Genomic DNA, 17,358 nt, shown 5'->3' on the forward strand with positions numbered 1-17,358 from the left:
AACTAATCCTAACAAATACATAATTTGCAGTCATAGCTGTGCTAATGCTCAAGCAAGGGATAAGACAAAAAGTGCAGATGTGTAACTTGGAGAAGCACCAGCATGCTTACACTGATTTAAGTCAGTGGTGAAACTGTGCTGAAAGTGTTGTGGCAGTGTTCAGCTTTGAGGCTTTCAAATCTGTGTTGTTTTGACTCTTGGCCAGACGTTAGCCTAGTGTTTGGTGGTGTGAGGTTTAAAAGCCTCAGCTAAGCTCAAAGTGAGATCTATGCACCTTGTCTACTACCCTATAATTTATTTTCATGTAAACTGTTTGGAATAATGATATTTATAATGTAATAAAATAAAGCCATCTATGCCTAATTGATTTTTCCACAAAGGAGGATAAAAATGAGCAGTGTTGCAGACATAGTATGCATAGTCATGCTTTCTTATATAAGATTGATGTGGGTGATAAAGGAGGACAGCTTTCTAGGCAAATAATTGATCCAGAGTGCATTGAAGATGCTCTAAGTTTTCTTTCTGACTTCAGGGTGTTCGATGCTTTGGACCAATTGTCTTCACTCTTGATACTGTTTTTTGTTTTCATTGTCTCAGACCAACCAGTCTAGAGAGTTAAAAATCACAGATTGCTACAGGTGCCTCATAGAAGCTGTAGTTAAAATAGACAAAATAAAAAGTGAGGTAGTAGGGAGATGGATTCAGGCTGAGATTGTCATTTATGGGTCCAGCCTCAGAAATGCATTAATTTGTAGCCTCTTATTTCCTTGGAAGTAAATGATAAAACCTGTTTTGATTTTGCTGTAGTTCAGTCATTGGATTCTGTGCTTCAGAGTAGCTGTAGAAAATGCCCTCTGAATGACAAATAAAGTACCTGTTAGATATTTAAGAAAAAAAAATAGAGAAGTTTACTCAGCAGAATTCCTACTGGATTGAAGTATCTTAGTTGAGGTGCTTTGTTTGAGCTTTTCTTAAGTCATGTATATCTAAGGCTTCTGGCTGCTGCCCTGCTGTGCTTGTAGCACACTTTGGGTTTTGGTTTCTATGAGTTTGGTACCAGTATGTTTGTGGTGAAGGCAGTGGAGCTACCCATAACAGATCCCACACTGACCAAAAGCATTTTCCTTAAAGATAGCAGAGTAAAAGTGCATTCAAATCAAAGTAACTCCTTTAAATTTGACAACTGTTTCCATGGGTTTTGTCCATCTTTCTCTGAAGTATCAGGAGTGTATATATAGATGCACAGAGTAACTTAAGTGTATATACCTAAGTCAGTGTGAAAATGGTTTCTTTCTTTACCAGAAGCAATGTGGTGAAATTGCAAGATCAGCTTGTGTTTTTAAGCCTTCCTTTTATTCTTTATACTTTTTGAGGCAGGCAGGTTATCCTGATTAAAATGCTACCTAAATCTATGAGAGTCATGACTTCTTAATCTCATGTGAAACTATGTGAGAGGCAAGTTTAGGAGAAATGGCTGAGCTCAGTTCAGGTTTGTTTTTTCTAGAGCAAATATGGGAAGCAAAAATTCAACAGGAATTGCATTATTGTGTAAGTAATTGAGACCTTTACACACTCTGGAGCTTGAGAGCTAAAGAGAAACATTTTGGGGGGTTTCTATTAGTTCAGCACTTTAGAATCCCTTCTCAAGAGAGAAAATCTTCCCTGTCCTCCCAGTCTTCCTGCATTTGCTTACCCCATGGGAAGTAAACAGTAACAAGTTCAATGTGGTAGTTTGTAACTTCAGTATAACAGAGGTGAAATATTTCAATTAAATCATGCACAGTGGCAGTTCATGGAGTGATCAAGATTTAAAATGAGCATATGATGCTTTTTAAAACACTGCTTGGTGTGCTCCTATTTTGGAATGCCAGAAGAGATGCTACAACCCTATTGGTAGTACTAGCAGAGTTTGAAATGCTTTTGTTGGAAAACATTTGCAAAATGTAGGGTTTCTGCAGGAATATGTGTCATTGAAATTTCTTCCAAAAAGGCCAACTGAAATAAAAGTTTTAAGAAGCTGATTAAGCTTTCCTCAAACTTAAGGGAGAAAAACTAGGATCAAAAGACTTGAATTTTCTCACATTAGGATGCAGAGCATAGTGGTTGCCTCAGAAATATTGAACTTGGGTTTTGCTTTGTTTACAAATGACCAAGAGTTTCTCACAACACGAATGTTGAGCTTTGTTAGAAAAGCAATCGTTATTGATGGATTTCATATTTTTCATTTGTATTTTCTAGCAGGATATTTGTAATTCAGTGAGATCAGGGAAACATGTTTTGATCATTTGTCAGTTTTACTGCTTTATTGATATGTACTCTTCATGTATTGCCTCATGCAGTATTGCTTCATTGATTTATTGATTCAGGGAGAGTCTCATAAGTTCTTTCTATGTACATGGTACAGTTTTTAATTCTATGCCAAGGTCATATAATTAAAAGGAGCAAGCACAGAGGAAGGAGGGATTAGAGCCCATGAAACTTTCTTAATTTGTAAATCCATTCCCTACTCAGGAGAATCTGAGCACCAGGGGAAAAAAAAAAAAAAAAAAAAAAAGGCAAGGGGACATCATGAGTCTTGATAGTCTTTCAAATCCTTTCTTTTGAAGTGTTGTAATTTTAAAAGGAGACTTGGCTTCCTCATTATCTTTATGAAGGTCCAATACTCACATGCCTGTGCCTTGACTGGGCAAGATTTACCTTTTTTAGTCCCCAGCTGGGTGTGTGCTCCTCAGCTTGGCTTTTGTAGAGCCTCTCTGAGGCAAATGGTTGCCCTCATGGGTTTTGCACAAAACCTTCCAAGCCAATTTCTGGCTTCAGGTTCCACAGTGGGTGAGCAAAGGGGCTGCAGGTGGGATGTTGAGTATGGGCTCTTCACTGCATAGATGTGCACAAAGGGTTCCTGTGGGGAGGGAGGTTTCTGTGTTGGTGCTACTCAAATGTGAAATGGTGGGTGGTGGATCTGGTTTGTGGTGTTTTGGTAAAAAACAACCAAACATGATATTTCTCTTTTTATAGCTGTAGATTTTAAACCTTGAAGAAGTGTTGTTTTCCTAGATTCCTGCAGATGCATCCAGATAGAAATTTAAACACTGCTGGAGCAGGGAGGTTGGACCAGATGCCACACTATGTTCCCTTCCAACCTTAACCATTCTGTGGTTTTCTAATATCCCCCATGATTTTGCTCTGAATATCCAAGGGGGAAATGTTAACCTCCCAGTGTGTATCCCCAGAGCCTGAGCTGGCCATCACTGACCAGTCTTCATTAAAGATTCTGGTGTGGCCATGAGGAAAGGCACTGAATATCACATCTTACACTATTTTCTGAAAAATAATACTGGCCTAGTTTGCAGAAAGGTGAGCTCAGACTTGTTGCAGGTGTTGATGTGGTGCAAGTGTGGTCTTCATTTACCACATCCGTACACTCACTTAGATCTTAGATAAATAGTTTAGATTTATTTGTACCTCTTTATTGTTTTTGCCCTTCTCTGCTGGTTCAACTACATTTTTTGGTCTTATAAAAAATTAAAGCAGGTATATTGTATTGTTTTGAGGTTTCTTTAGTCTTCTTTTTAAGGATCCTAGAATAATTTAATGGATATTCTACATTTTAGTGTAAGATACTTCTGACCCTCATAATTTGCTAGGGGATACTGTTACATTCCATAATAATAGTTACAATTGTTTCTGTGCTTCAGATCTGTAAAAGCTAATGCTGGCCCAGTGGTTCTGCTGACACAATTCCTGCCTTATTTCTCCTGTGGTTATACAGATTTACAGTTTGCAGTTATGGAAGTCAACTGATGCTGTAGATCAGTGAAATTACCCTCAAGATGGGTGGTGGGAAGTGAAGGAATGACCACAAAAAAGCTGGGGTGGGAAGAAGATCAGCACTCTGTTCTTTCCTTCTTTTGTTCTTCTTTTTCTTTCTTACTCGTTCTTTTGTTTTCTTTCTTTTTCTTCCTTTCTTGTTCTTTCTTTCTCATGCTTTTGTCCTTTCTTCCTCGTTCTTTCATTATTTCTTCTTTTTCTCATTCTTTCTTCTTTTTCTTTCTTACTCGTTCTTTTGTTCTTTCTTTTTCTTTCTCATTCTTTCTTTCTTCTTTTTCTTTCTTCCTTGTTCTTTCATTCTTTCTTTTTCTTCTTTTTTCTTTCTTCCTTGTTATTTTGTTCTCTTTTTTTGATTTCTTTTTCTTTCTCGTTCTCTCTTTTCTTTCTTCCTCGTTCTATCATTCTTTTTTCCTTCTTTTTTTCTTCCTTGTTCATTCGTTCTTTCTTTTTCTTTCACATTCTTTCATTCTTTTTCTTTTATCCTCATTCATTCATTCTTTCTTTTCCATTCTTTCATTCTTTTTCTTTTTTCTTTCTCATTCTTTTGTTTTTTCTTTCTCCTTTTTTCTTTCTTCCTCATTCTTTCATTCTTTCATTTTCTTCTTTCTTTCTTCCTCATTCTTTTTGTTTTTTTCATTCTTTCTCTTTTTCTTCCTCGTTCTTTCATTCTTTCTTTTACTTTTTCCTCGTTCTATCGTTCTTTCATTCATTCTTTTCATTTCTTTCTCATTCTGTTGTTCTTTCATTCTTTCTTTTCCTTTCTTTCTCGTTCTGTTGTTCCTGCATTCATTCTTTGCCTTCCTTTCTCGTTCCAGTTTTCCTGCAGATTTGAAAACATTTATTAATTGATAAAATAGTAGATTTATACTATTACTAAAAAGTAAAAATTAAATAGGTGTAATATAAAAATAGTAGGTACCAGTGCCTTCCATGTTTTTTGTTTCAGGTGTGGTAAGACAAGTTATTGGAAAGTTTGGGTGTTTCTAGTGGGTTTTGTACTATTTTGTATCACTCTGTTGAAATTCAATTATTTATTTTCAGCTTGGGAAGAAAGTTTTTGGTTGTTTTTTTTTTTTTCTTATTTTTTTGTTTGTTTGTTTCTTTGTTTGTTTTTTGGTTTTTTTTAATGAACTCTTAAATAATAGTCCAAGACCAACATTCTCTTATTAATTTGATTTCCAGTGCAGTCTTCCTTGCCTCTATCATGCTGCATTTTGACTGATTGTTAAATAACTGCTTGTAAGCAGAAATGTTTAATTGGAAATATCTCCTTAAATTTTTCCAGCTGAGCACTCAGCAGCTCTGCATGTGCTTCTGCTTCAAAAGCCAAGCACAGCAGGGTGGCTGCCAGGTCTTGTCTGCCTCAAGCTCAATTGAGCTTGAGATAATGATAGTCATAAAAGTATTGGCTTAATTGAGATCAAAACTCTTCTCAAAGGGTTGGGTTTCTACCCAAAATGGTGTGACACAGATAATTTGATTTCAGCTTCAGGTTTTTCTTCTTTGTCATGTCTAATTATCTTCATATTGAAATTGATAAATCCGTCACATAAAATGGTTTTCACGTTCATATTGTCATGTTTTGTTACAAAACATGGCATATTGGTTTTGGACCTCCAATTCTTGCCATTTTTCTCTTCTAGATTATATGAGTGCAATGCAAGATATTTATAGTCCTTTTTTCTTTGAAATATCACAAGCAGTCTGCTCATATGGTTTCAAGACATGAAACAACCCCCACTTAGTATTAGTCAGCTTAGTCACATCCTCTGCAGATTATCTGTTAGATCTTTTTTTGCTCAGTCCATGATTGGTTGACTCCTTGGTTATGTTGCTAGAAGATATCCTCCTGCTCTTTCAAAAATTGCTGTCTGCAAAGTTTCCTGGCACACTTACTGCTTTTAGGTTGATAAGAGAATTGTTTATGGTACGTTGTACCTAAATTTGTCCAGCTAATGAGAAATTGGAAAGAACACAAAACTTGAAACTGAATCATGGGCTTTAAGCAAAAGTCTCAGAGGCACTTTATTGACCTGTTTCCATTTGTACTTGTGAAAGTATTTCCCAGAATCACTCTTAATTGTTGTTCTGAGTACTGGGACTATGTAAATGAAACTGATGGAAAGTGCAATGCAGTACTATGTCAATTTGATTGTTACAGTAGTAATGACATAAATAAATAGTCTTTACCAAGAAAGGCATTTTGTGACCCAAAAAGTTCCTCTGAAGAAAATAAGTGTTTGAGTGCTATTTTGCTAACCCCAGAGTAAGAATTTTTCCTGCATAGAAATAACTATAAAATTGTTATTTCTAGTATTGTGTGATGTTAGTTAACATAATGGTCCCTTAAAGCATCTCTCCTCTACTTCCTGTGCTGAAAATCTTTACACTCTAGTTTTTTCACAACTTAAAGCTGTTGCAAAAACTTTCAACCTCAAGATTTTTTTGTTGATATATTGTCATTTTGAATGGTCAAATGGTTCACATCAGGTGGGTTTTGATTTGTTGTACAATTTCCTATGTGGATAGTGGCAGGAAACTGGTATTGATTCAGTTATCCTTGGGACCTTTGGCTCTTGCCTAAAAGTCTTGAGATTTGTCCAAGAATTAGTCTTACTGAAGCCTGGCTGCCCTGTGAGCTAGGTAATAAACTTGCTATTTACTTCTGATGCAGATTGTTCCTGCAGCAGCACTGACAGTGCAAAACACAGATCCCTCTGGGACATGCTTGCAGCAGTTACTATGGGGAAAAAACAAGTGGCAAATGAGTCTAAAATCATATTTTTTTGGATAAAGTTCAGCAAAAAAAAGCAAGGGTTATTGTATTTTGTAGTGCTTTGTGTACCTGTATGATCATTTGTGTGAGTTGAGCAGAAAAACTGCTGAAGGAGATGGTGCAAGAGCTGCAAACTGTGTAGTAGCAGCCTGCCCAGGGTCATCTTGAGCAGTTCAAACAAAACAGTTGAATAAAAACATAGTTTTACTTCTAGACTGTCTTTCAAAATTCCTTTCTAAGTGATATTTAAAAGTTAATCTCACAGGCTTGGCAAACATGAGCAGTCCTAATGACCAGGATTTGTTTTTTCTCTTCAGTATTCAACTGGTGATTGGTTGCAAGCCACAAACCAGTAACTGTGTCAGGAGTTCCCTATTTGCCAAGCATTATCACTGATCTGTGTAATTAATGTTTTTGAACATAACTAATGGTTTTAGTCACTATGTTGACAGAGAAGGTCAATCATCCTTATGGTAAAAAAGTGTTTTCACAGAATTGCTAGGAAAGGTACTTTCTGATGCTCTTGTACTGCTCTTGTAAGGTGAGGTGGGTCCCATGGGCCTTTGCTAAGAGATGCTCTAAATCATAGACAATTGATTAATTGGTCTTCAGTTGGTGAAGAGTAATTTCAGGAGTGGAGGGGCTGAAAAGTATGGTATTGGTTGTTCTGAAATAATATCTTATTTCTAACAAGATTTGCCAGAGGTCTTTCCAGAGACTTCTGAGGAAGAGTAGATTATCACAAAGCTGTGAGGAGAATGGATTTGCAATGTAATTTAAAGCAACAAAGTGTAAGATGTATATTTAGTCTGTGGCAGCATGGCTTTCCTTTTCTGGAAAAATTTGAACTCCTTTATTGCTAGATAAAAAAAGTTCTATGACTCTTAAATGTTTGAGATGAGTGGTGTGGGAATAGGACTTGCATTCAACAGACACACATTGTAAGGAGTTAAAAGCAAATCTGTCAGTATTCTTAAAAGAATTAAAGTGTTAACCCTGTAGTTTTTAATGTTTTTCTTTATAAATTTTGTAAGAACAAGTCCCAGTACAAACATAACTTATATAAAACAACTTGTGTGAAATTAGGACACGATCCTTAATTTTGTTGATTTTTAAATTTTTTTTTTCCATGATCAATAGTATTTCCATTTAGACTGTGAAGTCTACTTTGTTTTAGCAGGTCTGAATTATTTCAGAATTCTGATAACTAATTGTCATGTGAAACTTCTGAAAACACAGTTGCAAGCAAAAGCCAACTTTCTGGACATGAAATTGCCCCTTGGGAAAGAGGGCTGGAAATAGCTTGTGCTGATCCAAGTCTTGCACTTCCATTCCAAAGCTGTCAGTTCTAAACTGGCTTTGTTTTGCCTTGCAAAATCACTGCCATCTTTTATGACATTATGAAGAAGAACATAATGTCTTAACATTATGTGTTGTATTGACTGGTTTAATAATTTGAAAACAAGCAAAAAAAAAAAAAAAAAGCCTGAGGCAAAGAAACTCCCAGCATCCAAGGGACCTTGGCATTGAGACATATTTAAATGCTAAACACTGCATTAAAATTTAATATGAATAGATAACTACAGCCTGGAAATATATTAGGAAATTATTGCCAAGAACAAAAACATAAAGCATATAGAAAACAAAGACAAAAGCAGGGGTTTTTTTTTATTAGTGGACTGTTTAGCACTGCTTACAGTAAAGCTGCTCAGGGCTCTTCTTTTGTGGCCAGTGGAGTACACCCAAACCCCAGGGTGGCTCTTCCCCATTTATAAGTATTTAAGGTTTTTTTAAAATCTTTTAATGGAAAACAAAGGCCAATTAAACATGTAGTTGGGATAGAGCCAATACAAAGATTGAGAAGCTGGGAAGCACCTGTGTGTCCTGTAGTTTCATTGTAGCCAAATAAAGAATAGAAAATAAGAAATCCTGCCTGTTTTTTTCCATAAAAGGAGCTTTCAGATGGGGAAAAATCACTGCAGATGCTTGTGGTGGAGGCGTTGCTGCAGGGAAGCATCCTGCAGAGCCACTCTGAACAAAGCCCCACTTAATTCACAGAGTTTAGCCTTGGAGAGTTAGTTAGCCCTGGGTGTTTTGAGAGGGAACCGAGTCAAATTTCAGTCTTATTCTTCATTCTGATGTCAGTGGCCTTCTGACTCTGAGAAATTTTAAGTCTTCATTGTGCTTTCTTGCTTTTTGCACCAATAAAATGGGGTTTCTGTAGACATCACAGGAAGGTGTCAAATGAAAAGCAACATTTTACTTTCATTGGTGAAATTTTTTCAGTGGCTGCATCTAGTAACATTAATCACTTACTGAGCATTAAATTTAAGCAAAAACTGCAAATCTCCTTTCATGTTAAAGGAATGCATTGTAGGTCATCACCTTATGTGGTCATCATCTTAAGTGCTGCTTTAAAGCTTTAAAAAGCAATATGAAATTTGTAAAAGATAGCATGAATAACATTACTTTAGAAATGAGTTCCTGATAAGCATTCCTATTCAATTAAGCTGGACCCAGGGGTTAAAGTCCTTTTGTGATGATTACTTAGAGGAATGGTAATTGCCTGGTTAATATGATGTTGTATTTCTCTCATTTGAGTGTTGAGTATCCAATTGTGGGACTGAAGCTGGAGTTTGCCCTGATAAGCTTGGAAACGCCCTGCAAGCTGCAGAATGTGCTTTGAATTCACAGAATAGAAATGTTTTTAATGTTTAAGTACAAAGAAGAAGACATGGCTGTAATTAAACCCATCAGTTTTGTGGCGTGGGGGGTAGTTGCATTTGAGAAAACTCATCTCTGTGTTTCTGCATTGTGAGGCATCAGTCTTGTCAGTGCAGCACCTGCTTCTCCAGCTACGTGGCCATGCACTTGGAAAGGTACCCATGAGAGTGGTGGGATCCCTGGGGAAAGAGCAGAGGGGCTGCACCTAAAGTCTGAGAGGAAGGTGGAAATTGTGATCAGCAAAACACCCACTTTAAATGTCACCAGGTCTGAAAGCTAAGTAAACACTTTCTGCTCGTGCAGCCACAGGGCTGACAAGTTTGTGCAGCCAGCCTGAGTGACAAGGCTGTGGTTTGCTGGGGGACATGGAATGGGGCTTTCTCACACCCTGCTGGCAGCTCTGCACTGCTGGGGCCAGTAGCACTCTCTTTGTCTTGCCACCTTTTTAACCACAGCATCTGTTAGTATTTGTGGGAACCAAGAAAGTGTACTGGACTCACTGCATCTTGCTGGTCAGGCTCTATGGGTCGATGTCTCCACACAAAGAATGTCCTCTTGCTGAATGTAACCCATCTAACAGTCAGGTCTGTACAGTCCTGTCAGATGAAATTCCACATGCCAGTCAGTTTATGGAATAGATTGTTGTCAATAAATGCACAGCACCCTGTACTTTGTGTTGTGCTCTGCTCCCAGCCTTCGTGCTGTGGCTGCCCTGTTCTTATTGCTTGTTCTGACTCTGTGATTCTCTGCAGAGCAGACTTTAATCTGGGTTTGCTTTCTCTGTTAGCTTTCTGATGGTTTAGTTGACTTATGTGGGGGTTGACCGAGTCTCCAAGTAGAAGAGGAGTGGAAATGATGCAGAAATAGGCAGATCCCTTCCATGTGTAGCAGTCCCCATTCCTTACCTAATAGAATCACACTTGGCATAGGGTGAGCAAAATTGGAGCAGGACCTGGAACTGCTGGTCTCAAGTGCTAACTCAATAATAGTAACATTTGCCTCTCTTTCTAGACCTCTGATTCCCTTTTATCAACCCCTTTTCCTCCTTCATTAAAAGCAATACTTTTCCAGGCATTAATCACTAAAATGTGAAATTAATGAAGTAGGATTCACTCTTAGTCAAGATTTCTCAGCAATGATTGCTCTGGGAAAGAAATTTGGATTCCTCAGACCAAAGTGAAGTGCTTGTGGGAATAATAAAAGAGGAAGGGGCCAAGTAGCCAGAAGAATAAGAAATAGAGGTCATGTGTCTCTGCTTCCAGCAAAGGCAATGCTAGAAGAGAGACACAAGTGAGAAGTGTGTACACTCATAAATGAAGGGGAAAATGATGCAGACCAGCCCAAGAGCTGAAGTGGTTGAAAAATGATGGAGAAACAGCTATGTGGTTATGAATCAGTAACTGATGTTTTTTCTGCTATGGCTGAAATGGCTCCAGTATTGCCAAAATCATAATTTAAAAATTGCAGTGTGAAAAATTGTAAATCTCATCACTCTCCTCTTGTTACTCTGAATTTTTATTTGGTATACTTAAAAAAAAAGTTATTTCTTTAGAAATTGGTCTAAATGAGGAATGTCTTCATGCTAGTTCTAATTCTGGTAAATCTAGTCTAATTATACTAGGTGATTTCTTATTGCCCTAGGCAGGTGATGCTGCATGCTTTATATGCATGCTGTGCTCATGTTCATAGCTACAGATTTGTCATCTCTGCAGTGCATTTTAATACTAAAAATTTGGAGGATCAAACAGACCAGGAACCATTAGACAGTGCATTGTGTACAAAGCAATGAGCTGACAGGTTTTGCTGCTGTCTTTTGATTATTTGAGGAAAATGCTGCATGTCTGGTTTTGCCCACTTCATCCTGAGTCTTGTGGACACTGCTTCCTCTGCCTCCCACTCTCAAGGCACATATTTGCTACTCACAAGTTCCTCTCTGGCTTAGGGAGCTCTGATGCTGCATTGCTGAGAGGCAACATTGTACTCACGGATGTGTCTCCTGTTTAAAGAAAATAAACAGAAGCCATCCACCCTGTGCTTTCAAATTTATTTATAAATATGGTGTAAAAATATTTTCCCATGTACTCTTGCTGTCTCAGCATAATTCTGCTCTGTGTGTGACACTCAAGCAGGCAGAGATTTTGTTTCTGCAGGACTGCTGTTTATTACTAACATCAGCAGAAAGCCTGATGTGGTTTCAGCCAGAACCTCCTCCATTCCACTTACATTCTCTCTGCATCACCTCCTACCTTGAGCTCAGTTTCAGATGTATTGCAGAGGCCTTGGTTAAAGTACTGATAGTTACCCTCAAATCAAAATAGGGTTTGCTTTGGGCCATAAGGGCAGAGACTGAATGTATCCAGAGTCACTCTAACTCTTTCCAGAGGTGGCTCTGGAACATGATACTGCAGAGACTAAATAGTCCTCAGTGCAGTTAAGTGACTGTGGTATATATAATACCAAATGTAAAATATTGGGTAGATGTAGCAGAAATGGATTGACAGTAGGTACACCAGTAACTTTCAGTCACCAGTGGGCTGAAGTTTCCTTTAGCTGTTTTTTGGGGGTTTTGGGGGTTGATTGGTTGGTTTGGTTTTGGATTTTATCAGGGGGTTGGGAGGATTTTTTGTTTATATTGTTCAGTGTTTTTTGAAATGTGACTTTTTATGTATTTTCTTGTATTGATTACTCTGCAGAAATGGCTTTAATAGGAAATAGTAAGGGACTCTAGAATACAACTTATACAACTGGTTCACATCTTCAGTTAACCTATATCTAATGGACTCTGTTGAAACAGGTACAAAAGCATTTGATGTATTAAATAGCTCAAAGTTAAATGGCTGAAAATTTTCTTGTGAAGTATGAGTGTTCTGAAGTACTTCAAAGCTTTAATCTTCTATCAAGGTTCACATTTTGGTGGCTGGTTTTAGAGAAGGAACAAAATTCATTCAGAGTGGTTGTCTATTCTTAGTGTGATGTGGGATTACACTGCACTAAGAATCCTGTGATTTTTCCAGGGGTCGCCTCTGTTTGATCTTATCAAGCAGTCCAAAGAGCGAGAAGGCCAAAGTGATCAGCCTGAACCCACTTCTTCTCTCAATATGCCTCTCCAGCATAACCACACTGCTGCAGACCTGTAAGTGAGTGCCTGAGGTCTAGAAAAATGTGAAGTTGGTATCACCCTTAATATTCAAATCCACTTGTATTCTGCTTTCCTACTTCTTAGGCGTGGTACTTAAGTCTTGTTAAACCATTTTATTGGCAGATATTTCTTATACATAAAAAAAATAAATTAAATGCTGAAATACTTTTCCCCAGCCCTATCAAATTTGTAATTTTAAACTGTTGCATTAGTTGCCTAGCAATAAATAAGTCTGTGTCAGGTGTTGGGGGTAACAGGTCACATTAACAATTTGTTTCTTCTAATGGGGAAGAGTTCCTGCAATTATTATTCATATAGAATAATATTCTTCTTTCATCCTGTGATGTTAAATGCATAATATATGTTGAACCTCCAGCTACCTTTCTCCTGTGAAATCTCCTAAGAAGAAGGCATCTGGACCTCCTCTAAGTGCTACTTCCACTCCAGATGTTCAACCTGCTGTGAACCCTCAAACACAGAAACCACAGAAATCTACCTCCCTCTCTTTGTTCTACAAAAAAGGTTTGTTCCTTCTGCATGTGTTGACATTGCAAAGTTATCTCTTGTTTTATATATTTTTTTGGGTTTTGGCACTCAGCATTTCTGAAAAGTTTATTGTAGAATCTGTTGTGAACACCAGGCAAACCTGTGGAAGAAAGGGCAGAATGGTGCTGGCAGGTGGTTACTGTGTACACGTGGCACTCTATGAGTTCAAACTGAAAACTTACCTGTCCTGGCTGTAAGAATGTCCCCATGGGCTCAGAGGGTTCTTCTGTCATAGCATTCTTTTCCCAGCAGTGGCCATAAAGAGAAGTCATGTGAAGCTGAACAACTGGGCAGACATGGATGTTGCTTTCCCAGGCTTGATTTTTGTCCAGTTTGAGGGTTTTCTGAACCTTTTGTGCTATGTCTGCTTAGTAACTCTCAGCAGGTTCACATTCCAGGTGCTTGTTCAGGCTCTTTTTGAAGTGACATAGACACATGTGTGCATCATTGTTTGGTGTGGCTTCCATGTCTCTTGTGTGAAAACCTTCTCCATTTATTTTGATCTTGGCTTTTACTACCTTCACTTAATGTCTGGTAGATTTTTTTGTTGGAGACAGTGAACAGTCCAATGTTGTCCCCTCTCCACTGCATTCCTTTATTTTGTATGCTGCTGTTACTGCAATATCAGTTTATTTTTCTCTGTTTCTCAGTGTATCTACTGGCCTATCGTCGACTCCATACCCTGTTCCTTCACCTTCTCTCTGAACATCCTGACCTGGAACCCTTGATCTGGACCCTCTTCCAGCACACACTACAAAATGAGTATGAGCTAATGAGAGACAGGCACCTGGACCAGGTAACATGAACAAAAATGTTTTAAAAAGTTTAAAAATACTCTCCTGAACAAAATGTTCCTTTTACGTTCTTTAGCCATTAGGAATTGTACTATGAGGTTTTCATTGATCTACTGATCACTGAAAGGAGAACTTAGTTTAGACTGAATCCTGTCATCTCAGTTTTTTAAACACTGGCAATTACTTAATATGGCACCTTCAAATACCATTTTCAGCTATTTTCAAAATAATGAAGACAGACCTCAATTTCTAATAATTTACATTAAAATATAGTGATTTTCTTTGTGAAGACAACATGCATGGCTGATAAGTTTTTTGTTATTCTACTCTAAAATTGCAGTATGTGGTATGAGTTTGAGAAGGTGCTATCAGTAGGTTGTTGGTCACATAAAAATGGAGGTAGCATTATGTTGACTTATGTTCTGGAAGTTTTTTCTAAGTTGAGTTGCCTGCTAGTTTGTAAAACACAATCAGTAATAGGAAGTTATTTCTTAATTTGAAATAAAGAAGCTGAATTAATTTTCTGCATTTTCAGTTGTCTTGTCTTGTTTCTTCAATAGATCATGATGTGTTCCATGTATGGCATATGCAAAGTAAAGAACGTAGATCTCCGATTTAAAATAATAGTTTCAGCATATAAGGAGCTTTGCAACACAAATCAAGAGGTATGGAAGTTCTTAAATGTTATTCCTCTGTAAAAATCTTTAAAACTAATTATTTTTCCCTGAAACTAAAAGAAACTAAATTTGAACATACAAGAGAAAACAACTGTTTCACTGCATCTTTATTTTGTGGAGGAGAAAATTGACTCTAATGCTAAATATCTCTTTTAAACATCTTGCATAAATAGTTTAGTAATTCTCCTTAGAAAAGAAATTTAATTCCATCTTTTGAAAGATACTGAATAATACTTTATGATCCTGTTTGGAGTTTAAATGAAAAATTTATGTCTAGAGATAACAGAATTTTCAGAAACAACACAAATTCCTTTTTGAGTTGTCTTACTTCCATGGAACATTAAGGGAAGAGATTTCCACAGAAACTTCAACAGAAACATTGATACCAAATAGAGATGTATGGCTTTATATCAAGCAGTTGTGTATGTATTAAAATTTCATTAACATGAAGAAGTTCCTTTCTTCATAGGAGCTTTAATGTACTGAAATTTCTGCACAGCACAGTAATGAAATCAATAGAAAAACCCTCACCAGTTAATGGAGCTGTAGCATCCTCTCAGTTGCAGAATTTCTCATAGTGTATTTGTGGATCTTGGCTAAACTCCAGACTTTTGTCTCCAAGCCCATAGAACTGTTTTATCCCCATCAGGTCAGTAACGAGTTTTTTAGCCTTCCAAGACATGCACAGTAGTCTAGACTTTTTGACACATATGTGTGAAAGCAAATCGTTCTTAAATTTGGAAAATGTTAGAACTGTGTTCACACCAAGGGGCTGTTCCAGTTAATGAAGTAGGTGCTTGTAATGGTGTTCAAACACATTTGGAAAAATCCCCAGCAGTTCAGGGATGTTACAGTGGTTTGTATACAACCCATGTACCATCCTGTTCTTAATCTTACACAGACTTTGAGTCTTTATGAGACTTTAGACTTTATGAATTTGTGAAGTGTAAAATTTTCATTCCTTTAACTTTTTTTTTAATCTGTGTATGATTTTCTCACCCTATGCAGACTTTCAAACGTGTTCTTATCCGGGAAGAACAATATGACTCGATCATAGTCTTTTACAACTTAGTGTTTATGCAGAAGCTGAAAACAAACATTTTGCAGTATGCTTCCAGCAGGGTAAGCCATTAGCTCTGTTCATTATTCAATAGACTAGAAATATATAGGCAATAAAACCTTATGATTATTTTATTATTTTTATAGCCTCCCACCCTGTCACCTATCCCACACGTTCCTCGCAGTCCTTACCAGTTTTCCAACTCTCCTCGGCGTGTCCCTGCTGGCAATAACATCTACATCTCACCTCTGAAGAGCCCATACAAATTCTCTGATGGGTTTCAGTCACCCACAAAGATGACTCCAAGGTCTAGGTATGTTGTTGACAAGCATTTCTTTCACTAAGATATTTGGGGGATTTCAGTGGAAGCAAATTGGAAAACTGCACAGCCTGGTTTGTCAGTAGTCTGTTGCTGTCGTATCATTTCTGGTTAAGAGTTTTTGTCCTGTATTTGGAATATTTATTCATCATTGAATGCTTTTCTGTTGTGCTCAAGGAGGTTTTTTGTTGGTTTTTTTTCCCCTTTTTGTTTCCCTCCCACCAAAGAGAGGAGTTTCCTGACCTGGTTGCTTAAATATTGTTGGCTATGACACTGCATCACACTCCTGAAAACACAGATGAACTTTGTAAGCTTCTTTAAAGGGAAAATACTTTTTTGCAACAAAAAAAAGTTTGTTTAGCTGGCTGAACAGACTATTTCAAGCTGTTGGTTAGTAGTTCTTAGCAGATGAGGATGAGAGTAAATGTACCAGTTTCTAGTGGCTTTTCAGACTAGAATCAAGTGAGTCCCACTGTACATGAAAGTTTAAATGTTATTGTGTATTTTTGGTTGAACTCCCGCATGATTTTGACTAGCAGACACCTAAAGAGAGAGGACAACACCTAGAGATGAGAGGATGATTGTCTGGGTACCCAGCACTGTCTTTCTGCTGATACAGGCTAGACTATGGGGGCCTCTGATTCTTTGAAGTCACAATTTCATTTCTCTCTGAGATTCAGTTCATTTGGTCATTCAGCATTCACTGGCTGAAAGAGAAATGTCTCAACATAGTAAAGTACAGTATGGATTTGCACTGTTAATGCAGAGAGAAAGAGACCTTGTTAATGCCTTGTGTTAACCTGTGCAAATCAGTCAATGCTTTTATCATTGCTAAATGTAGCTTAAACTTCTCTTCTTCATTTGGCAGAATTTTGGTGTCAATTGGAGAATCATTTGGGGTGAGTTTTAACATCTTTGATGTCTGGTCTTAAATGCATGTAACTTTTGGAGGAATGGAATAGCCTGCTCACATCTCTAGAGCAGGCCAATGATGTATCTAATTTAATATAGTAATTATAGGGAAGTTCTGTTAACTCCTTTCAAATATCCAGACTTCACCTTCAAAATGTGCCTGCATTTTACTTCAGTTGCTTTGGCACAAGATAAGGGTCCTTAAAACTCCAGAGTTTTAGACCTCCTAATTTTTTTGTGGATAAACTGGAAAGTTGGAGTGGTTTCAGATTTTGTTGGCAATTCTTTCCCTATTTTCTTGTCACTTCAGACTTCTGAAAAGTTTCAGAAGATAAACCAGATGTTGTGCAACAGCGAGTGCCAGCTGAAGCGCAGTGCAGAAGCAGGTGCTGCTGCCCCGAAGCCCCTGAAGAGGCTGCGCTTCGATATTGAGGGGCAAGACGAGGCAGATGGAAGGTGAGAGATTGTCCTGGGCTCTCAGAGATCTGGCACGTATTGGGCTCTCATCCTAACTTCTTCCTTACATCCCATCTTGTGTTAATTCATGAGCTTTAGCAGCTGTATCAAGAGATGGAAGCATGAA

At 37.6% G+C, this 17,358-nt stretch overlaps 1 protein-coding gene across 2 annotated transcripts in view; it reads left to right on the plus strand.

Moving 5' to 3' along the window:
• RB1 (RB transcriptional corepressor 1) overlaps positions 1-17,358 on the plus strand; it is a 70,578-nt gene that overhangs the window by 50,861 nt on the left and 2,359 nt on the right. Inside the window, exons 18-25 of one of the 2 annotated variants that reach the window (XM_079318883.1) lie at positions 12,343-12,461; positions 12,844-12,989; positions 13,664-13,809; positions 14,368-14,472; positions 15,493-15,606; positions 15,691-15,857; positions 16,732-16,762; positions 17,086-17,231. In XM_079318883.1, coding sequence (XP_079175009.1) covers positions 12,343-12,461; positions 12,844-12,989; positions 13,664-13,809; positions 14,368-14,472; positions 15,493-15,606; positions 15,691-15,857; positions 16,732-16,762; positions 17,086-17,231 — 974 coding nt within the window. Of the gene's footprint in view, positions 1-12,342; positions 12,462-12,843; positions 12,990-13,661; positions 13,810-14,367; positions 14,473-15,492; positions 15,607-15,690; positions 15,858-16,731; positions 16,763-17,085; positions 17,232-17,358 lie in introns of those variants that run through there. The other variant, XM_079318884.1, reaches the window with a different exon arrangement.

Source organism: Erithacus rubecula, assembly GCF_903797595.1.
Source record: "Erithacus rubecula genome assembly, chromosome: 1".
Lineage (NCBI taxonomy): Eukaryota > Metazoa > Chordata > Aves > Passeriformes > Muscicapidae > Erithacus > Erithacus rubecula.